This window comes from Sorghum bicolor, chromosome 1, assembly GCF_000003195.3.
Source record: "Sorghum bicolor cultivar BTx623 chromosome 1, Sorghum_bicolor_NCBIv3, whole genome shotgun sequence".
Lineage (NCBI taxonomy): Eukaryota > Viridiplantae > Streptophyta > Magnoliopsida > Poales > Poaceae > Sorghum > Sorghum bicolor.
Window position 1 is genome coordinate 13,906,844 of NC_012870.2, and position 23,083 is coordinate 13,929,926.

General features: G+C 42.6%; 2 protein-coding genes and 1 long non-coding RNA gene across 4 annotated transcripts; 2 read left to right on the plus strand and 1 right to left on the minus strand.

Moving 5' to 3' along the window:
• LOC8064494 lies at positions 325-5,548 on the plus strand. Of its 2 annotated transcripts, none has more exons than XM_021454660.1 (5): positions 325-1,412; positions 2,179-2,643; positions 2,774-3,799; positions 4,016-4,178; positions 4,370-5,548. In XM_021454660.1, the coding sequence occupies exons 1-5, from the start codon at positions 405-407 to the stop codon at positions 5,293-5,295; spliced, it is 3,588 nt and encodes a 1,195-aa protein (XP_021310335.1). In that variant the 5' UTR covers positions 325-404; the 3' UTR covers positions 5,296-5,548. The 2 variants fall into 2 exon arrangements, with proteins under 2 accessions (XP_021310335.1, XP_002464231.1); XM_002464186.2 differs by having other exon boundaries at positions 4,034-4,178.
• Positions 5,568-17,615, minus strand: LOC8062510 (calcium-transporting ATPase 3, plasma membrane-type). The gene is made up of 21 exons (XM_002466773.2): positions 17,248-17,615; positions 16,727-16,899; positions 16,217-16,390; positions 15,756-15,879; positions 15,549-15,649; positions 15,312-15,398; positions 14,839-14,934; positions 14,400-14,520; positions 14,167-14,295; positions 13,287-13,378; positions 13,067-13,178; positions 12,362-12,711; positions 12,020-12,255; positions 11,686-11,805; positions 10,557-10,869; positions 10,244-10,298; positions 8,163-10,114; positions 7,914-8,072; positions 6,961-7,132; positions 6,351-6,649; positions 5,568-6,196 (listed from the first exon to the last, which is right to left on the minus strand). Exons 1-21 carry the CDS (start codon positions 17,333-17,335, stop codon positions 5,927-5,929), a joined length of 5,223 nt encoding a protein of 1,740 aa, XP_002466818.2. The 5' UTR covers positions 17,336-17,615; the 3' UTR covers positions 5,568-5,926.
• Positions 21,031-22,814, plus strand: LOC110431765. Its single transcript, XR_002449198.1, has 3 exons — positions 21,031-21,265; positions 21,356-21,953; positions 22,561-22,814. It is a non-coding gene; the product is annotated as an uncharacterized LOC110431765 (long non-coding RNA).

The following is a 23,083-nucleotide window of genomic DNA, read 5'->3' on the forward strand; positions in this document are numbered from 1 at the left end:
CGATAAAAATACACATAACAACTAGTAGAATGGTTTTGCCACGCTACACAATATATTTTGTCGAAAGATAAAAAAAAAAATAGAGAAATGGCACTGGGTCTTCACCCGCCTATCCTGCCCTTGTCACTGGCCTAGGCGCGCAGCCGATCTCTACGGACAGCACCGCCTCGTAGTCGTAGCCCATCACGAACACGTGGGCTCAAGCCCACAGTTGCTACCGCAACAGCCCACTGGGCACTAGGGCCCGAAAGAGCCCAAACCCACCACGTGCTCTTCCTCCTCCTCCTCCTCCTCTACTCCTCTCTGCTCTCTCCACACTCCACAGGTCACGCCCCTTGGGAAATTCTCCCCGCGCACCATTTCGAAACCCCACCGCGAAATCCCCATCGTCCCCGCCCAACCCAATGCCGCCCGCGCGCCGCCGCCCGAGCCGTGGCGCGAACCCCGCCGGCGGCGGCGGGGACGACGACTCCGTCCCCTCCTCCGCCGCCGACCTCCTCGCGCTCGCCGCCACGCTCATCCCGGCCGCCGCCACCGCCGCGCTCAAAGCCCCGCCCCAACTCAAGCAGCTCGTGCACTCCCTCCCCGTCTCCCACCCGCTCCTCCTCTCCCTCCCGCAGGCGCTCGCCCTCGCCCTCGCTCCCCCTTCCGACGCGCCCCCGCCCCTTCCTCCGCGCTCCGCCGCCGTCCTCCTCCATCTCCTCGTCACGCACCCCACCCACCCGCCACGATGGGACGACCTCATCTGCCCGCTCGCGCTGCTCCACGCCCGCCTCGCGCTCCTCGCCAACGCCGACCCGCCGCTCGCGGCCCTCGCCGCCTCCTGCTTCGAGCTCGCCTGGCGCGCCGACGCGCCGGGCCGCGAGGCCCTCGTCGCGCAGACGCTGCCCTACCTCGTCGCCCTGGCGCTCACCTCCGGCTCCAGCGCCAGGCCCGTCATCCGCCGCCTCTTCGCGCTCCGCGACGCGCTGCCGCTGCTCGACTACGACGACCACCAGAGCATCTACGACTTCAAGATGCTCCTGCTGCGCTGCTTCGCCTCCCCGCTCTTTCTCAAGGCCGAGGAAGGGAGGAAGTTCCTCGCGCTCGTGCTTGGTGTCAGCGAGGGGATCGCCAGGGAAGGGCTGGAGCTCATCAGGGCGCAGCTGGTGATGACGGGGGGCAAGCGCGCCGCGGTGGTGGCCTACGGAGAGGTCATCTTCAGGGCGTGGAAGGACGGGGGCTGGGTCAGGGGGGAGGTCGGGGAGGCGTTCCTTCAGGGGATGGTCGAGGGCGCCGTACACGCCGGGAGCAAGGAGGTGGCCAAGGCGGCCAGGAAGATCCTGTCGTCTTTCGTCGAGCAGAGGGCCGTTGCCGGGGTTGAAAAGTTGGTGTTCCGGCTTGCCGAACCTGTGCTGTTCCGTTCCTTGCAGGTATATAACTAGCCCTTGTCTTGTCCTTCTCGTGGTGGTTTTGCAGTGTGTGTGTGACTACTAATAATTCCAGCAGGAATGGGATGGAATTGGCAGATGATAGAAACGCTGAATGGAATTGCTTACTGTGTTGATTTATATGTTATTATTATTACCCTTCAACTGAATTTAGGCAGAAGATCAATAGGATGTGAAGTTTTGACATAATGCTTTCACATACTATACTGCTCTGAAGAATACTCAACGCTTAACTTCCATATATATAAGCATGGTTGACCACAACAGAGTTCTTAAAATCACCATGTGTTAGGCTGACAGCAGGGTGGCATCTAGTGCCTAATTGCGTTCCTAGGAAAGCTAGGTGGCGCTGTTTTAAGATGCCTAATCACACATGCTCCATTGGTTTTATCACATTTTGTTAGGTTCCTGACTTCACGCATTAAGGAGCTGATGAGAACTCATTCTTTACTATGATTTGATTTATCAAGTAATGTAGGATATTATTGGTTACTATGATACACTGATACTATGTGTAGCGTATTATGTTCCTCTCATGTCCTCAATAAATCATGAAATGCCAATGCCATGAAAAACCCGATAAGCTTAAGTTGAATTCAACTTGATTGTTAAAAACTGGAGTAATTATTTGTTTATTTTTCTGCTTTACAGTTCGCCATTGCATATATTATGTTATAGTAATGATAATATCTGGCTATTTACATTTAGCCTTTCCTTTGCCTTGTCTGAACCGGTTACTGCTTGACAGGTTGCTAACTCCAACGTTCGCCATAATGCTTTGCATCTTCTATTAGATTTGTTTCCCCTTGAAGATCCAGATGTGACAAAGGATGTTAATGATCCTCTTCTAGAGAAGCAGTTCTTCTTGATAGACAAGCTCCTCATGGATGAATATCCAGAAATAAGAGCAGTTGCAGTTGAAGGAATATGTCGTATTCTTAACCAATATTGGGAAGTTGTCCCTGCCCCCACTATTTCAAAATTTCTGAGTAAAATTGTTGACGACATGTCCAAGGATTCTTGCAATGAAGTTCGGCTATCAACACTTAATGGTCTCATATACTTGCTTGACAATCCACAAAGTCATGACATACTGAAAGTTTTACTTCCAAGATTAAGCGATATGATCTCAGATACTGCTATGTCTATCAGAGCTGCTGCTGTTGATCTTCTTTTAGCTATTCGTGATCTTCGATCATTCCAATACAATAAGGTTTGGTACTTTTTACAAACCATGCAATGAACTTAAATAACCTTAACATCTATATTGTTCCCTTCGAGCATATTAGAGTGTTCTTTTTATGTCTTTAAGAAGGCTGTTTATATTCCCTTCTCTGTTGCAGGTTGTTGGTCTGGGTACTTTATTGTCTTCACTTGCAAATGATCATCCCCGCATTGCTCAAAAAATTACAAAGCTCCTCATTCCTTCTTATTTTCCATCAAAGTTGAGCCCAAAAGAAGCATGTGCTCGCTGCATTGCACTAATCAAGAGGTCACCAACAGCTGGGGCAAGATTTTGTGAATTTGCTCTGTCTGAAGGGTCACCCCCAAGGTCTATTGTTGATCTAGTCAAATATTCAATTACTCTTGCATTATCACAAACAGGACTTAACTCAGATCAGATTGATGGTCTTATTATTGCTTCAGTCAATCTTATAAAAAGCTTATCCGATGAGCGCTCTAGTTTGGCTGCTTTGCGAGAATTCTTTGCAAATGCGAAGTTAAGGTTGGTCCTTAAAATTGCTGTTTCTGAGGGTGCCCGGGCTGCCCTTCTTAGTATATCTCCAGTTGTTTTATCTGATGATCTATCTGTGCTGCATGAGGAATGCATGGATATAGTTATGAATGCTGCTAGGATTTCAAAGCAAGAAGAATATCAGGAAACAGTGCTGGAGGCACATAAGTTGATAGTTTTGGGTAACTGGTCTGATGAGCTGTTTGAAGCATTGACTAATACTCTGCAATCTAAAGCCTCTGATTTTGCTAATATCTATGGAGTTGAACCTCCTCCATGCCCTGTTGCATCTTCAAGGAGGAAGAAAGGCAAGGCACTTAAGAAAATACCGCTACGTGACACTGTTGTTGGAAAGGGGTCATCCAAATCAAAAGTCAGTAATGAAGAGCTTGCTGTTGCGGCGGGGGCAGCATGGCAGATCAATGAAATAGTAAAATCTAAAGACTTGAGAGATGCCTTTCTTCAATCTTCTTATTCAGAGATTGCATTTTCTTCCCTGAAGGTCATTTCTCAAGTGTACGTCGAGCAGTGCCTATATTTTGACACTTTAGACCTTGCACCTATATTGGCCTATTTGAGTCTGGCTACATGTAATGACCTTGCAGATGTTAATCAAACTGGAAGCTGCTTTGAGGTGAGTTTCAAATTTCCACCGCGCTTGGATCTCACAGTTTCTACTAAAATTTTGATAACCAGTAATCATCAGTTGGAATATCATTGTGAACTGGTAATAAAATTTGCTAACTGCATTTGGATCAATAGCTTTCCGAAAGTTATGTATCAATCATATTTTCCTTTTCCATTCTATTTTTAAAGGTCTACTTTATTTGGATAATCTTTTTTACTATAGGAAAATTCATTGTTTCAGTCCTCAACTGCAAATCAGTCACTGGATCATCTGCTCAATTGTTTCGACAAACTTCTAAATGGAACTGTTAACAATCCACCATCAAAATCGAACAAGAATGGAAAAGCTTCACGATCAAAAGACCAGCAGAAAGGAGCATCTGAAGGTATAGCTACACCACATTTTACAATTTCTGATGTGAAAAATCTATTAAACTTACTGTTATATTAAAAAACCAGAATGTTTGTATTATCTTCTGAAAACATACAAAATAATGTAATTAACCTATCTGTTGTTACCAATATGTGTAAAATGTTACTGCCGACTAAGTGGGTGGTGTACTTATTGCAAATGCAGTGAAAGGCACGCTTAATGCGATTATGCTGGGTGCTTCAGTTCTCAAATTTATCATTGACACAACTATGAAGCCAGTCAGTGATGATAAAATAAGGTGCCTCAAATTTGCATCGTCCTACATAAAATATGCAGTATCATCCATCAAAAAGCATCAGGAACAGAGTTCATCTTTCAAGGGGGATGATCTGAAGGATGCTTTGTTGGTTGTACGGAGCTCCTTTACATACGCAGCCAAGCTACTTCATTTGGTTTTATCAAGCTCACCTGAGGAGTCAAGCCCTCCAGAGGAAGCCTTCTTCCTTGCAAATGATCTTCTTGATCTTGTGCCTATTGTCGAGTCCTTTGCTGGCTCAAGATTTGCACTCCGCATAGTTTCTGTTCTGAAGCAATGGCTGCCTGTTCTCTTGTTGGGTCTTGTATGCCAGTGGCTAACTGGACCACATAATGAAATGGCACCCAACGTCTTCCACTTTGCTGACTCTGTCTTACCACTGTGGGTCACTGCTGTGGCAAAGAATGAGCTTGATTCCAAAGAGCCTGGCCAGGACGAGCAAAGCAATTCAGCTGAAGAGGGTGAGGACTCACCGTTATGCAGAAAGCTAGCAGAAATGATGGCGATCCTCCTGAAGAAAGGAAGCCCCAGAATCCTTGATTGCGTGAGTGGAGTCCTTCTGTCCACTTTCCAGTTGACGCTGCAAAGATCAGAGTATGACATTGTCTTGGGCATGACTCGTTTCGTTTGTGACAAGTTGCTAGGGAACAACTCCCAAGCATTGGAAAAGCTGCAGCTTACCCAAGACTTTCTTCGTGAGAATTTCCTTGAGATTGATAGGTATGTCAGAGACGAGCTTGATGATGACGACGATTCGAGGCAGCAACTGGAGAAAGCAAAAGCGCTGATAAGATCGGTTCTCACTGATGTCTGATTGATGTACATACCAGTTGTAAGCAAGAAATTGGTGACTTGCAACTGGATAGTATTACTTAGGCATATGCATCTCTTTAAGCCTGTATATTCATTGCTGTAATGGTACAGCCCAGGGGCTGATTTGCATTCCGCTGTGTCCTTTTTTTGGGGGGGTTGATAACGGTGTCATTGTTCAACCAAAGGCACTGCAGTGACCATGTGATTGGATAGAAGAGCATTTCCAGTTTTCCACTGACAAGTAGATACAGAAATAAGTTGTCTGAATCAAGATAGAGATATAACTGCTGTTGCATTCAAATTTACAGTCTACTTACAACTGACGCAAGTATAACTTATGTACCAATCCACGTTATTGTAACCCACCAGATGGCATTTCATAATACCAAATGGATGCTAGTGTATACAAGCCACAAGGCACTATTTGTAAGGAAAAAAAATAACTGGACAATTCAATATACAATTTAGTATGCCACCGAGAACCAAGCCATTCTGTTTTTTGTGTTGCAGCCAAACCAACTGTTTCTTCACAAATTGGTGCTCTGCTCCTATAGTCCTATTCTTGTGCATTAGGTAAGGGTTACAATAGTTAGCAGTTGGCAAAACTGAGCTATTGCTCTTAATCTACATGATTATGATATTCGCCTGTTGTCTTCATGAGGTTCCACAGGAATCAGTTTGATGGCAGCAGCAATGGGCATCCCGAGGAGGCCAAAGAGAATGCTGACAAGCCATTGGAGCTGGGTGAGAGGTGCGGTGTTGGCAAAATCTCCCAGGAACTGGACAAGGATGAACTGGACGGTGATGGTGCCAGCAAGGATGCACATGAAAATGGAGTTCTGTGGCAATCCCTTGATAACATTGATCTCCTCCATGTCCCTCGAGCTTATCTCATTGAACACCTACATGGCATACACAGATTCAGCACTGGAAACCAAGGAATGGCCCCCTCATTTCTGCCAGTTTCTCTTATCTCATCTCTGGTACTTTAGTCTATACTGAATAGACTATGCTAGAAAACTAGGTAAAGTGAGGATTTCGTGATGGTTGATTTACCTGGCAGAAAACGAAAGTGTTGAATATGATTGTATTTAGAACAGTGTCAGCTTCAGAGCCTTCAAGCCCAAACAAGTACTTCCCTTGAGTTTGTAGATACCAAATGACCACAAACTGGAATATTGACTGCCCCACAATATTCCTCCACATCACGTTTGTGATGAATTTCCCTGCCCTTCCAACTGGTGACTTCTTCATTAAGTTATCATCAGGTGGTTCAGTTGCAAGTGCAAGCGCTCCTAGGGTATCCATGATCATGTTAACCCAAAGAAGTTGAACAGCTGTCAGTGGAGCATCTCCTGGCATGAGAACACGCGTATCATGAGATGGAGAGATGATAAGTTTTGAATAAATACTTCCTTGGATCACATTGAGACATTGACACGGTCTTGAGTATGACACTTTGACTAACAATATCTATGAAAAATATACTATCTTAAATGGAAAGAGTTATATTTATAGAAGTTTTTTTCTTAGTGAATCTAAGCAATGGCAATCTTATACTATCAATCTATATAAAACTTTAACGTCAATCAATAGTCAAAGTTTCAAAAGTTTGACTTAGGACAAGCCTAGATGGACTTATATCTGTGATTAGAGGAAAATATACCCGTAAAGCACGCTGAAGAGAAGTTAACCAGAAGTGCGACAACATTAACAGTCAGCTGGAACTGCACAAACTTTTGAATGTTGACATAAACGGAGCGTCCCCATTTGGCAACTGTTACGATAGTGGAGAAATTATCATCAAGAATAACAACATCAGCGCTCTCTTTTGCTACCTGTGTAAAGCAGTTTACAGAGTCTGGGAGTAAATCTTTGTTCTCTGGAACCTAGACTGTAGACTCTAGAATGCCGACCAACAGTAGTTATTCAGATCATGAAGGATACATAAGACCTTATTGCCCCCACCCCCAAAAAAAAGTGGCAACCACAATTAGAGGATAAAACACCTTTAAGCAACATACAGCCTACATCAACAGTGAATCAGCCTCCAGCAACTTCCATGTTATTTTTTCATGATTCGGGGGTGGGGCAGAAAGCTATTCTCTATATTTAATGAAGATTTGCATATGTTTATGGTATTGAAGAGTTATTGATGTCTGTAATTTTTAAGGTTTCATAAAATCTTGTCCTAAATGGCATGTTTTTGTGACTGGGGGAAGTAGTTGAACACCGGTACCTGACAAGCCATACAGGGCACTGTTTAGTTGCTTCAACATTGCACTAAATCATATGTCGATGAGACACACATCAGATGTGTGGTAGCCTCTATGAATTTCAGTGGAGGGCCTTGATAACAGAAGTTGAAGATATACTTCTACCATGAATGGTTTTCCTCTAGAAAATTCTTATTGAGAATGCAGCCATTACAAATGAACACATGTGCAAAGTACATACTACTGATAAATCAGTCGTGGAGTAAATAGATGCTACTTCAAGGATAAAACTAGTATGAAGTCAAGATTCACGTCCACTTAGCTTGCAAAATCTTGCAAGATTATATCTAAAATATGAGAGATTTATAGACTCAAAATATCTCAAGGATAGTGATATGATTACCTCAGTCCCTGCAATTCCCATGGCAAGTCCAATATCTGCCTCACGTAGCGCCGGTGCGTCATTTGTACCATCACCAGTCACAGCAACAACCTCATTAAATGTGGTACGCAGGTGTTTCACAAGTGTATGCTTATCAAGTGGTGATGATCGGGCCAGGACCTTCAGCACACAGGTAAACTGGCACATGAGAATTTCCCAGATGGATAAAAACTTGCAAGCTAAAGATAAATTATTAGATAGATGGCAAACCTGCATCTTTGGAATCAACTCAAGGAGTTCTTTGGGATTTTTCTCCCTGAACTCAGCACCTTCAATGGCAATACCATCCTCAGTAAGTATACCGCATTCACGAGCAATTGCCTTTGCTGTATTTATGTTGTCTCCTGTAACCATTCGAACCTCAATGCCAGCAGACCGGCAAGTTGCCACAGACTGCCTGACACCTGGACGAACAGGATCTTTGATCCCAACAATACCAATGCATGTGTATCCTTGTAGCGGTATTTGCTCATCAATGGAAAAGCTATCATCCATTTCCCGATAAGCAAGGCAGAGTGTCCTGAGTGCTTCTTTAGAAAAGGTTTCGATGATGTCACTGAGTTTCTTTGTAGCTGTTTTATCAAGTGCAACAATAGTACCTCTGGCATCTATGAATTTATCACAGGCAGCCAAGACTACTTCTGAAGCACCTTTACAATGTGCACGGTAACCTCCACCAGGAAGCTCGAGAATGGTGCTCATCCTCTTTTTTGTTGAATTAAAAGGCTCGACTTTAACAATCTTAGTTTCCTGCCGTTTTTCTTTGAAGTCACCACCTATTGACAATGCAAAATCCAACAAAGCAGCCTCAGTTGGGGTCCCTAGTATCTGACAGTTCCCATCTTGGTTAATCACCACTTCACCAGCAGTGTTGTTAAAAATGGATTCCAGAAGAATTTGCAAAGCAAATTCTGGGAGTTTGGAAGAAAAACTTGAAAGCACTGGTGGATTGGTCACTTCCATGATGTTTCCACATATGCAGGCCTTCATGACAGACATGCGATTAGTTGTAAGAGTTCCTGTCTTATCACTGCAGATGACAGTGGCTGAGCCCATAGTTTCACAGGCAGCTAACTGTCGTACCAGTGCCTTCTCATTCATCATCTTCTTCATTGCAAATGCAAGGCTCAATGTCACTGCTAAAGGCAATCCCTCAGGAACCGCAACAACAACAATTGTGACTGCAATGGAAAAATGTTCCAGTATCTCCAGTACATCTTCTCCAGACCAGCTTAAAAGAAGCCCATCAGCGTATTTCTGGGCCACTAACCCTTGCGAGAGGATAACAAAAGTTAAAAGGGCAAAAAACAGACCGATATTTCCAATAGTATTTGCAACTCCATTTAGTTTACCCTGCAGTGGAGTTTCATCATCCCCACTTTCAGTGATGGCAGCCATTAGTTTACCCCACTGTGTTCGCATCCCTACTGCTGTAACCAGCATTTTGCATGACCCATCTAGGACTTTAGTCCCTGACAAAAGAAAAGGGTTATCTTCATTTATGACAACAGGTTCACTCTCACCAGTTAGGCTGGACTCGTTGATCAATACAGAATACCCTGAAATAAAGAGGCCATCTGCAGGAACCTGATCTCCAACAGCTAGGTGGACAACATCACCAGGAAGAAGATCATCTATCAATATCCTTTGTCTAAACCCATCTCTGGTAACCTGAATAGAAATTTTCCTTTTCTCTTTGTCCAGATCCCTGAATTGCAAAGACTGCTGATAATTGCTCGTCGCGGTAACAGAAACAACCAAGAGGATACTTGTAAAAATTCCAATGCCATCATGGGCACCACTTGGCCATCCTTCCGTGGCAACGCCAACGACAAAAGATACAAGGGCACATGCTAGAAGAATTACAAGAGTAGTATCTTGCAATGCCTCCCACACAAACTCCCATAAGCTGCGGACCTCACTCTCCGTGAACTTGTTCACTCCATACATGTCCTGCCGTTGATTCAGGCTGCACTCATCTGTGGTGATTCCATCAGCTAATGACGTCGCCAACTTGTCTGCGATCCCATCCAGCTGGCCATGCGCAGTCAATTTTTCAGCGTCACGATTTTCAACAACTGATGCTAGGTCATCGGCAGAGATCTGAAACCCAGCAGCTTTGACACCTTCTGGGACAACACGCCCATTCTGAAGTGAAACACCTGAGTAGATGTGGTTTGGACAACATGCTTAGATAACAGCAGCAATTGAGGACCGGATTGAGGTCAGAAAATGTGACATCATGGAGTCCCAAGTTATACGATGAAGCAAATGAACCATTGCACAATTACCATGTTCGCTCTGCAGCGTGGACTTCGATACAAGCACAGCAACACGTAGCTTCTCCTGCCACACAGGAAGAAGAAGCCATGAGTTTTGCTACGGTAACCTGAATTCTTTGGGTGATACGAGAGATTTTAAGAAATAATTTCCACTGAGAATCTGTGGCACTAAGAAATCTCAAATAGTTATTGGCATAACAGGCTACATAATCATAGGTTATCCTGGGGCTCTGGGCCCATAAAAAAAACTGGTGATGAAACAAAAAGATGATAGATGATCATCAAAATTCAAAAAGCTGTACGCAGGGTGAGAGATACGGACACGGTGGGCCCACTTGCAGAGGTCGCCGGCGGGGAGGGGCTCGAAGCGGAGGCGGCCGTGGAGGTTCTTTGGCCGCCGCAGCGCAGCCCCTAACCCCGACCGCGGCCATGGGACGCGGCGGCCGGAGCAGGGAGCTGGTGATGCGCCTGGGAGGGGGAGGAGGGGTCCCGGCCGAGCGTCGACGCCGCTGTGCATGATTGCCGTCTTCCCCCTTCCTCCCCTAGTTCGCTCTTGCTCTCGCTCTCCAGTGCTTGCTGAATTTTTCTGACCACGTGCAGCTGGCGGGCGGACTGACAGGTACAAGCACTGGATACTTCATTCTCTTGTCCGAAAAATCTCACTGTGAACAGTAAAAAAAATCACTATCCCCCGTTACTTATTGGGAGGATATTCTGTTTTCTTTTTTAAATAAGGCACATCATTACCACACCATGCATGATCAATGCGGTTTGGAGACATGTACTTCCTCCATCCTAAATTGTAATTTATTCCAAGAATTTTGGAGAGTCAAAATATTTTCACGTTTGACCAAAATTATAGAGAAAAATACAAAGATTTATAACGTAAAGTGAGTATACTATGAAAATATAATTAAGAAAAAAAATCTAATGATACTTAGTTAGTACCATAATAATTATTATTTTATAATATAAATTTGGTCAAACTTAGAAAAGTTTGACTCTTCAAGATTCTTGGAATGACTACACCATTCAGCTACATCACTCGCACGTGCCTGAATTTTGTTTATTTGGTCCTCAACATAGCAAATTCATATCCCTATTAAAAAAAAGGCAAATTCATATGCACATGCACTTGACATAAACGGTCATTCTTTTTCCTATAAACTAATGACAAATTTCCTGTGTAAAATTTTAGAGTACATCATTTTCATCTTGAACTTCAAGCTCTCTCAAGAAAAGCAAAAAAGGAAAAAAAAATTAATGGGCGCCTTTACATGGAGCTGCCCTTTCACAGAAGTACCGGAGAGTCGACGTGATATTTACATATTACTCTCATCAAGAATAAAATTTACATATTACTCTCATCAATAGTAGAGTTACACGTACAACACTTGGCTAAGTGGGTAGCATACCCGTAATTACAAAGTTTCCAGTAAGTCCTATCTCACAAGTTCTTATTACACTTTGTGAAGAAAGCGTCAATCGGAATATGTTTTCCTTCTTTAGAAGACTTCAGTTTCTTCTTGGGTGTGGGTGTAGTTGAGCATGGTCTCTCTCTGTCAGCCAGCCTGCTGAAAACAGTAGAGGACAACGGTGTTATGAAACGTTCATACCATCTCTAAGTAAAATCAGGAAAATAAAATAAAGGTTCAAAAACAAAGATGACGATACCAGATGCTACATGCTAGAGTAGCTGACACCAGTAAAAAACAATTGAACTGCATAGTTTGTAACAGCAGCAGAAAACAACATATCTGTGAGTGAATGCCAAGGCGTAGATACCTCTCATTTGAGATGTGTCTTGTACCGTCCACTGCTTCTTCCTGCTGGAGTGTTTCAGCCAAGTGAAAATCTGAATGTTCTAGTCTCTCCTCCTCAAAGCCTGGAGGTAGTTCAAATCCACAAATGGAACAAATGTAGCCATCAATCCATGATTGCTGATCAGGTTTGCTTGATGAAGCCACAGCCTTCGGACTGATCAAGTTATCAGGTTCATTCAACTTCTCAGCAGGCGCAACCTTATGAAAAGTAAGGTTCACTCATGAATTTGCGTATGAAGACATGGACAGAAAAGTCCATTTTTTTGTTAGCTGTGGAATAATGGAAATTTTAATTCAGACAAACCTTTGCACTGGAAGACACATCATCTAACTTTGTTCCACCCAACGGCTTGCTTATGACAGCCTCATTACTATGATTGCCAAAACTCCTTTGTTCGGGAATAAAACAGCTCTCATCATGTAGGAAGAAATCCTGTTGATCTGTGGAAACACCTGTTCCAGCATCAGGTACCAAGTATTCCTTTGTTGTGAGACTAATAGAATCATTATCCTGCCCAGAGGTATTAGTGATTCTCTGAACATTTCCATTGACATTTGAGTTACCGTTTGATGAACGAAAAAATATATCTAGTGTCTTTTGTGTTGAAGTAGATGGATCATCCTTCTCATCATGTAGCTGAGACATCCGCAACCCTATTAGTTTGTATAAGGGTAACTGTCAGGTCTGACTTCCTCGAGCAGCAAGAGCAAAAAAATATCAAATGCAAATAGTGCAGTATTGTCCAAACAGAATTCATGGCATCAAAATATGACCACATAAAATTGACAGTCATTGCTGTCCAATTGATAAGGTAAATGAAACATGCACTATGACAGAACCACATGACTTTTAGCTGTCAAAACAGCTAAATGAACTTGAGGACAAACAAAAATTTGTCATATGAACTAAGAAGTTAGAAGCTAAAAGCCAATCCTGTAAAACTTCCACACAAATAGTAATCATAAATTTTTGATCCAACTAAAATAATTTAGATGTGCACACACTAACCCATCAGTCTCAAAGAAAGAGGCATTTCAGCCTTAAGCAACTTTGTAGCATAGACCAGGATATCTTCCTTGGAGTTGATGTAGTTCCGTGTAGTTACTGCCCTTGTACGAACCTGATTCAGATCATTGATCAATCTAGTAATCCGTGAAACAAAAAAACATCTCTCTTGGTTCTCGTTACAGAAAATCAGTCAACAGCTATTTGAATGGGACAACCAAACCTCAAAATCTGCAGTCTTCAGTTTGAGTGTTAGTGTCTTTCCCTTCAAACCCTCCTTTTGCAGATCATCAGTCAAATTTTCTGCAAGGCTATCTGAAAACAGATAATAATGCGGTGAGTCATGCATCGAAACATGCTAGCATCCTACACCAGGTGCAATATCACATGAAGTCCTGATAACATCTTTACTGTTTTACAGGGTTTATTCCCACAAAATCATTCCTGAGCACATGAAAAGGTACTGGTATATACCACTACGGAACTGGCAACAAAATGTAGGCTACAAATACAATCATAACAGGAAAATGCTGGTAAGGTACTCCCTCCATTCCAAATTATGTTGTTTTGGCTTTTCTTTTCTGGATACAATGCTTTTACTTTGCATCTAGACATAATGATACATATATCTAGATGCATAGCAAAAGCTATGTACTTCGACAAGCCAGAGCGAGGGAGTAAGTCTTATTATTACTTCCATAAATTTGCATGATATAGCAGCAAGGAGACTGGGCTTTGATATTTCTAAAACATTCAAAATGACCTCTGATGGTTCTACAGAGAACATCATAATTTATTATAAATTGTGCTTTTAGAAGTACCTTGATAGGTTGCATGGTTCAAAAGAATGTACAAAATATTTACTAACATTTGAATAAGCGGGAATGTAATTGTTTTTTTCAGTGGGGGTGTGTGTGTTGTAAGAAAGAGAAGAAATTGCTAACAGAGAAAGCAGTCTTCTGCAGCGTAACTAAGTTGTGTAAGCACAAGAGATCTGAATCGATGGCAAGATGCTAACAATTGAGATGTGTAATCATCAGGCCTCAGTTACACAGATGTGTAATCATCAGGCCTCAGTTACACAAATAAGTTAAGATGTTTACCTAATTTTTCGAAAAGCAAAGAAGAATCATTTGTTGCTGCGAAAGTTCGCTCGCAACTGATACTTTTCCTTTGCCTTTGCTCCGGGGTTTCTGTACCTCCTAACCCAAGACCAACCGATAGAAAGAAATCTGAAAACATAGGATTTCAACTTGAATTCTGAGATCTTGCTTGAATAAAATAGCTTGCTAAAAGCTTCAAAAGAACAGCAAACATGTATAATTAACATACAGACCAGCTGAGCCTTCCGAAAAAAGAGCACACAAAAAAGCAGCCTTTTGCAGCATCTCCTGGCATGTACTGATTCCAAGAACCTGACGTAACATCTGTTCTGTGACCTTACCTATGCCACCTATCTGCATACAAAGATCTTGAAATAACAAATCATTTTTTCCTTTTCACGAATATCCAAAGAAAGGCCAGCATCAACAAGTGGACAACATTACATCATAAGCAAAGAAATAAAACGTGAGTTCATAAATGCATAGAGAAACTATTATCAAGATTTGAACCTCAGATCTGTGGGAGAAAAGTGTGACAATGGTTACAACACATCTTACAGTATAACCAAATAAATGTCCAAATACAAAGCGGAAAACAAGGTTAAAAATGGGACATTAAAACAAAAAGGAACAACTTTTTAATTATATAATAAAGCAAAAAAACGGAAGTACCTTTCTTATAGGCAATGTAGATACAAATGTCAATACAGCTTCCCGGTCATTTGGCAAAATAAACTGCCCATTGGGCTTGTTAATATCAGAGCAAACCTAGAAAAAAGATAGAAAAAGGGAAAGGAACCTTGTAATTTTGCTGTAGGATAAGCTACACCAACATGAATAAGAACATAGGACTATTAAAAAAAGAGTAGACAGGATGAGTTAACCAAAAAGATCCCCAGTCATGCTTGCTAAACAATTGATTCAATGGAAACAAATATCGGTTGTGCAAAGCAAATGCTTTGCCAGTAGTCCAGTACAACCCAATTAGTTTATTAGTAATTTACCTAATTATATGTTAACCCAACAAGGCATTCAATGAAAGACTGATGAAGAAGACACACAGAGAATAAAAATAACAGGAATGCATTGCCACTTTCAAGGTAAAATTCAAATGAGAGAAGTAAAAAAAAACTTTGAGCTCTGACCTTTGCAATCATACGGTTTGGAGCAACCCCAGCACTACATGTTAGACCAGTTTCCTGGTAAATGGCAGACCTAAGTTCAGTAGCAACCTAAGAAAACAAGAATGATGTTATCAGTAAAATTTATCATGTAGTACAAGAATGTTGGGAGGAGATTAACTTGGTAAGCAAATTAAGTCACATGCTCCTGGTATGTAAAAGCATCAGGAAGCTGTGACAGTTAGAAAGGTTCATGATTACCTCCTCGCCTGTAATGCCTCTCTCAATGCAAACATTTGTTATGTTGAGGTATGCTTCATCTAGACTTGTTGCAATGAAATTGGGATCATACCTCTGGAAAACTAAGGGCACCAATGCTTCAATAATCAGTTCTTCTCAGCAGATCATAGCATTATATGTTTCAAGTTCCTTCTGTAATGATTAGGCTAGTAGTATTATTTTACAAACCTTTTCTTGTCAGCTCGCTATAGTGAGTATATCTCTCAAAGTTTGGTCGGACAAAAACCAAGCCAGGACACAGTTTGCATCCAATAAAACCAGGCATCGCTGCACGCACTCCAAACTTACGTGCCTGAATCAGTGAACCAATTACACAATCCATTAGATAAAGGGGACTGCCGTTTCTACATTTACCAATGACAAAAAAAACAAAAATAACACAACTTTGGCTCATCCAGTTTCCACTCTATAACACGGGAACTACTGTTCCTACATTTACCAAACGACAAAAAACAAAACTAACACTACTTTGGCCCATCCAATTTCCAGTCTATAACACTGAAATGCAACGTTGAAATTTCAATCAACATTTTCAAATACACCAACTGAACACATAATTTTTTTTCCTCTTGTAGTGATTAAATTAAAAGCTTTTCGTATTTTACATAATAATAAGGCAGTATGCTCACCTCATAACTGGCAGTAGCTATCATAGACATGCTACCAACCGCCAAGGGTTTTCCCTTCAAGGATGGATTCTCCAATGTCTCAACAGCAGCATAAAAGGCATCCATGTCAGTGTGAAGCCATATCTTTGAAAGATCTCGTGAAGCTTCCAACTCTAACATTTTCTTCTCAGCAACCTGAAAATTATGTTGTCATGTAGGGATAAATACATAAGAGACGAAAGATAAAGTGACATTAGTAAAATATGGAGCACACATACATTAATCATTACATTGGCTTAGTACAGATTCTGTTTGATGCTGTAAAACAAAGAGCATTATATCAAATGCACAAGAAAACGTTCATGAATTGACCATTTGATGTTACCCTGAAGGAATTACATATTTTCTGTTGTATTTTTGTAGTGTTTTATGACCATGAACCAATGTGTCGGAGACTGAAGCATGGCTTACAAATTATATGACCAAAAAAGTGACAGACAAAAGGTAGCATGAAAATGTGCTAATCCATACCTTCTGAAAATGTGATATGTCATTATCAGTCAATGCTGCACATTGTGCACGGAGATGTTCAATCTTTTGTTTGGTCACTGCCTCCTTCCTCTGCTCATTTTCGAAATATTTTGAGCCCTTGCTCATTTCATAGATTACCTTCTGCACCTTCTCTTTGTCAACACCCTCCATTCCTAATGCAACATCACAAGAGAACATTACAAAAATCTCAAATAAACTTCACAGCATAGATGACATTATACGCTTACAGTGGCAATGGCTAGCAAAGGAGAAAAAAGGGCATTAAATGAAGAAAACGAACGGAACTAATATAGTGCCATACGCAAATGTTACATGTATCTTCTTGACTCATCTGATGGCAAAGTGAAAGATCAGCTCCAGATTTGTTCTAATATTATATGGCCCAACTAGTAAAGCACTTATAGAGAAATTTTACCCCTAAGGTTGCGTGTTAAGCCGGCGCCGTGTCAAACCCCAGAAAACCCCCCAATATTGAGCGAGCAGAGAAAGTGCGCCCGTACCAGCTTTGGCGTTGGTGTATGCGGTATGGTAAGACTGCCACGGCCGATCCCCTCCGCCTTCCGGTGGCGTCCCCGCCGCGGCCGACATCGCTGCGGTCTCCGACAAGGTCTTCACCAATCACCAGAACAGGGGGCTCGGGTGCGCGCGCGCGGGGAGTTACTCTGGCAGTCTGGTTAGGTTAGGTTAGGTTAGGTTAGGTCTGAGATTACACGCCGGGCGGGGCGGGGGCGAAGAGACGGAGCCGGCGGCAGCTTCCGCCGACGGCGGCGCGCGCACGAGAAACTAGAGAACGCGGCTGGGCCCCTGCAGAAGCGCCATGGGTTGTTACTTCTTTTTTTATTTCGGATACGCTCTTTTTTTTTTTGAGATTTGTTACCGTGCTCGAGAGGAACCGATGGTTTCTCTCCAGGTAAATTTTTCCGACCGTCTGATATAAAATAAACTAAGCAAAATGCTGACATGACAGCTCAGTTAATGAGGAAAGAGAGAAGAATTAGAGGAAACCGTTTGAAACCAGGTCTACTCTTGACCCGAGGCACGTGGAAACTACGTTTTTCGCGTTGGGAAGAAACCACTGATTTCTACGTCGGTGCGGACTTGCCGCATTGCAATGGAGCTCGCTGGCTGCCGCACTGGCTAGCTGCCACACCTGCACACCGCCGTGGGAGCTCGCGCACTGCAGCGCTGGCTCGCCGCCGCACCCACGCACCGCCATGAGAGCTCGACCGCCGCCGCTCTGGCTCGCCGCCGCATCCGCGCATCACTGCGGGAGCCTTGCTCGTGCGCCTCTGTGCTAGCCCGCGCCGTCGCGGGAGCTCGCCTGACCTGCCGCTGTTGTGCATGCTCGCTCTGCTGGCCACGCCGCACGCTCGCCGGATGCCACCGTGCGCTCGCTCGTGGCGCTGGCCTCGCGCTCGACGGCCATCACCGCTGCACTCGCTTGCGCTGCTAGCCCCGCACGCTCCGGCCATCGCTGCTGCATGCGCTCATTCGTCGGCCCCGCCACCGTGTTCGCTGCTGGCTGCTGCTGCCGAGGCTGGGCTCCATGGAGACGACACACGCACGAGCAGCTGAGCATATGACACTCCATGGCGAGGTGGAGGCCGGCTGTCATGTTTGTTGCCACACATGCTCCTCCGTGGTGAGCAACTCACGCCTAGAGGAACACGATGGAGTTGGGAGCGAGAAAGAAAAAAAGCCACATTTATTAAGTCAAGAAACTTGCAATGGGTGAGATAGTTTCTATAGATAGTTTCTTGCTGATGTGGCAGCTATAGAAACTGTGCATAGTTTCAACCATTGGAACTGCCCTAAGGGCTAGATGCTTGTCCAAGAAATCATCGGCTCTCCATCCACAATGACCGCATTGGCAGCCGCCGCCGCGAAATAGAATGGGCTTCATCTGAAATCGTTGGTTGCTACATTCGGCTAGGTCGAGTGGATTCAGAAAACTCATGTGCGAAAGTACAATTCTATCATTTTAGTTTTAATTTAGATCTAGTTCTTAGTTCACTAATTTTTAGTTCCGGTATACGACTTAAGTTCCACTGGATTGGTTCTTTTTAATTTTTAACCATTCGATTTAATCGAATAAAAGGTTCTCATTATTGTCAAGCGCTGTAAAATTTCTCTCTTATTTTTAATATATACAACATTTCGAATAAGCTTGAGAGACGGCCTAGAGCAGAAGACAGAAACCATCTTTCCAAAATCAGAATGTCATTATGTAGGGGTCAAAAATGTGAACAATAGCATTAGAGTGAAAAGGCTTACAATTATACTCCTTCACTCCCAAGAGATAGTTGTTCTACGGCTTGGGAAGTACCAGGTCCGGGTGCAAAAATGACCAGCATCACCATCCGATCCGGATGAATGGCCAGCGAGCCAATCAGAAAGCGTCATTTTTACAGTCAACCGCCATCTGAGCACAGTCAATATCTGTCAGCGAGCCAATCAAAACGTGCCATGTTTATAGTCAACCACCACCTCAGTACAGTCAACATCTAGCCTATTTATTTTTCAATCTACATCTGTATTTTCTTTGAATCCATCTACTATTTTTCTAGAAGCAGCCCAAGTTCTAACAGGATAGTGAGAGAGCCTTTGGGAAGTGATAGCTTGACAGAGATTGATTTTTTTTTCTTATTTGACAAGTGATGCCTACACATCTCTACATTAATGGAATAGTTAAACTACACTTGGTCCACCTAGAAAAACGTCCTCCGCTGAAAGCCTTCAACCACTATATATCAAAAAATATACATAGAAATTCATTTTTATTAAAATCAAGGGCTAATAAAATATCTACAGCAAAACCGATGGCCACGATTAGATGTGGGAAGCCAGGCTTCTCACACCGCTCCAGGCTACCAGGCTTCTCACACCTCCGCTCGCTCCAGGGCTGCCAGGCTTCTCACCGTCCACGCTCGCTCCACCTCCTCCAAGGCATTCCCCACAGCCATAACCACGATTCGATCCTCCTCTTCCTCAGTATTTTTTTCCAAAAAAAACAAACGTCGTCCACGCATCTGTGTCGACATCTCTTCTCCCTCATCTCCTTCATATCTCTTCTAGATCGGTGGCATCAGGGGCGGATCACCACTACGCAGATCGGGACTGTGGGGCTGCTGAGGCCCATGCGATGGGGAGGTTCATGAGGTCCGGCCAGCAGCGCAATGAAGTAGAGAAGAAGTCCTCGTCGTCGGTCACGGCTGCAGATGCATCCACGACATGGCCTTGCTACTGACGGAGGGCGCTACGGATTTGAAGGCCTGCTCCTAGCTGCTCGAAACCCTAACACTAGCTGTCACCCGCCGCCACCGCAGCGGCGATGATGGTTTTGGATACAAAGGTGTGGCACACAAGGGCTATGAGCATAGGGCTAGGGTTGCGGCCCACGTGGGGACGCCAGCTAGGCGCCGAAGCGCGTGTGTGCCCGGTCATGGGTGCTGCTGCCGCAAGCGCTAGCACGCCAGCCCACTGTGTTCCCCGCTGCCCGCTCGATTTCCCCATTTCTTGGGATTTCTCATTCGCTAGGATTCCTCTCTATTGATCTTTGGGTTTTTTTGGAGTGCCGCAGATTGGTGGTTCGAGTTGTGGCTGGGAGGATCTTGTCGTGAGTTAAATTGATCTTATTTATAATTTCTGCAGCTTTTAAGTTTGAATGAGCGACCAGGCCATGCAACTATTTGTCTTCATGTTTGCCTTGCTTCATTGTTTTTGGAGCAACCTCTCTTAAATTCTTAAATATCTAAACTATTATCTGAACTTTTCGGTGGAACTCTAATTGCTTGTAGCTTCAGTTTGCTTGTGGTACTTTTCTTGGGATATAAGCTAGCCTCCTCGGTGGTTGTAGTCTCAAGCTTAGCTTAGTGAATTGTGTTGTTTGCTGCACAAGAAAAGAGATCCAAATTGGGAAATTATATTTTTGGGGGGCATTTAGCGTAGTCAACTATTTGGTTCTGCAAGTTGTTTCTGCAATTTATATCAACGTTCCACTTCCATACGATTTGGATTTGGATTTGAATTTACAATACCTTGTACTACGCTGTCTGTGGGATGCAAACATTAATGGTAGATGGATATATTTGTTTCCTGGATATATTTGGTACAGCTGGACATGATTTTGGGGGGTTTTCACATCCAATTCACACCTAATGTCTGTAAACCATTAATTACCTTTTGTCAAAGTCATATTGGTATAGTGTTGCCATCTCAAGATATTAAATAAACTAACAAGAATTTTGCAGTCAGGATTTTCCATTTTGTTCTACATGTATCTATCACAATGACCTCAAGAGATCACACTGCCTTGAACCATAACTTCTGGATTTTCAACATCATACAATAGATGAGTTAGGTGCAGAACATGATCCATTCATGGATTTGATAGCGATATTCATGAACTTCAAACATATCATTCATTTTTGTTTTTATGTTGACACTGCTGTATCTGGAACTATGGACAGGGAATAAGTTTCAAATTACCAAAGTCTTGCTTAGTAGCAAACACCAAAGGTACATGATAATGACTTTGATAGCAAATCATTTTAATATTGGCATTATGAGCCTTATAGGATTACTTTTGGTTTTTGTTCTTGTGTGCAGTTCATGGTAGTTGCTTGTACTGACTCCATGGTCTGTAGCTCGTCCCGTGCGGCCTTTTTTAAGGTATTTTCGCTCTTGTGTTTTGATTGCGGATTAGGATGGATTCCTTAAGAGATATTGGTGCTATTACTTGACAAAACACATCTTGGTGATCAATTTATCTAATCTTCTCATGAGCACCTAAGATTTAAGATTTTGCCAAAGTTTCACTAGGATTCCTGGATTTCTGTGAAATTCGTCCTCAAATATCTATCATTTTGTGATTTTTTTTGTTGGATTAAATCACTGTGAGTTATTACTATTGTGGCTCAGATTTCTTGCCATTCTGTTTTGTTTGATCTTTTTTGAGAGCTCGTTACTTGTTTTGAGGTGTTCCAGTCCAAAGCTTTGTTCAGCAATTTACAGAAAACAACCAGCGCCCAGCTTGCTTGTCAGCTCGATTGTTTTTTCTGCAGCCTATTTCCAGTAGCAGCTTGATCTTGGCTCCTCTCTTTTGCAGGTACAAAAGCACACCAGCTATCCAGCGACAAGTGAAGCAACAACAGAGTAGTTCAGCATGGCTTCAATATTCAAATTGAAGTGTCATCTTCATGCTTCAGTAATCAATCTTTGCATATATCTTAATATTGACCTCTTGTGTTTCCTTGCTCTGTTTTCATAATTCAGTTATACAGTTTTAGTCTTTTTAGTCTACAACAGCTATCTCACAAACAACAAATCAAGGTGATGCTTTGTTGTTGAGCATTTCAGTAGCTGCTATTTTTATTTTTATTTTTATTTTTAGATAGTAGCTCAATAGCTATGTAGTTTCACTATTCTCGTAGTTCAGAACACATGTTCTACTGCATTTAGATGGTGCAACAGCATGGCTTAAATTTGTGAAGTGTCAATTTCATGCAATTTTGTGAATACACTGTTCAAGTAATCATTAGCTAATAATAATTGAGGGTAGTTTATTTACTTTACATGATCAAGAGAATATGTATATGCTTTTCCTTGCTGATTTTTGTGAGATGTTGTCATAGCTTACAACAGTCCGGTCATAGTTTACGATAGCTCGGTCATTAGCTTAAAAAATAACTATGCTCTATGTTTTACTAGCTCGTGCATAATAATGGATATTGTTTTCATCCCTCACCATGCATTCTTAGTATGAGTGATTGATATAAACTCAGTAAATCCTTTTTCTTGTTTCTGTGTGCTAGGATGAGATGGAGACCTTCACCGCCCTCAAGTGTCATCAAGATGAAGGATTGCACATATCATATCTTTTAGTTTTATGATTTACTTTTTCTAGACTCCACTGTAGTATTAGAAGGGATCAGGATACCCACTGCTCCATGCTTTTTATGTTCTACTTCCACACTTGCTACCTTGTTGAAATATTTGGTTTCATTGGTACTCAGTCGGATTGCTAATATTTATTGTTGGAAACTGTTTAAATTGCTTTTCGTGTGAATTATAGATATTTTCTAATCTATGCTTGATTACTAAAAGATATTTGTTAATTTGATTTTCATTTATAGATGTTGTCGTAGCGTTAGCATGAGCAATATACTAGTGGTAGAGGATTGAACAATTTGTAAGGTTCCATATAAGCATCACAAAGAACGTTTATACTCCAATAATATTTTGTAACCAAAAGTAACTAGAAGAGTTGGTTAACAACCTTGTTTCACGTGTTTCACACAATCAGGGTACTTCTGTAAGGGATTTTGCATGTCTACA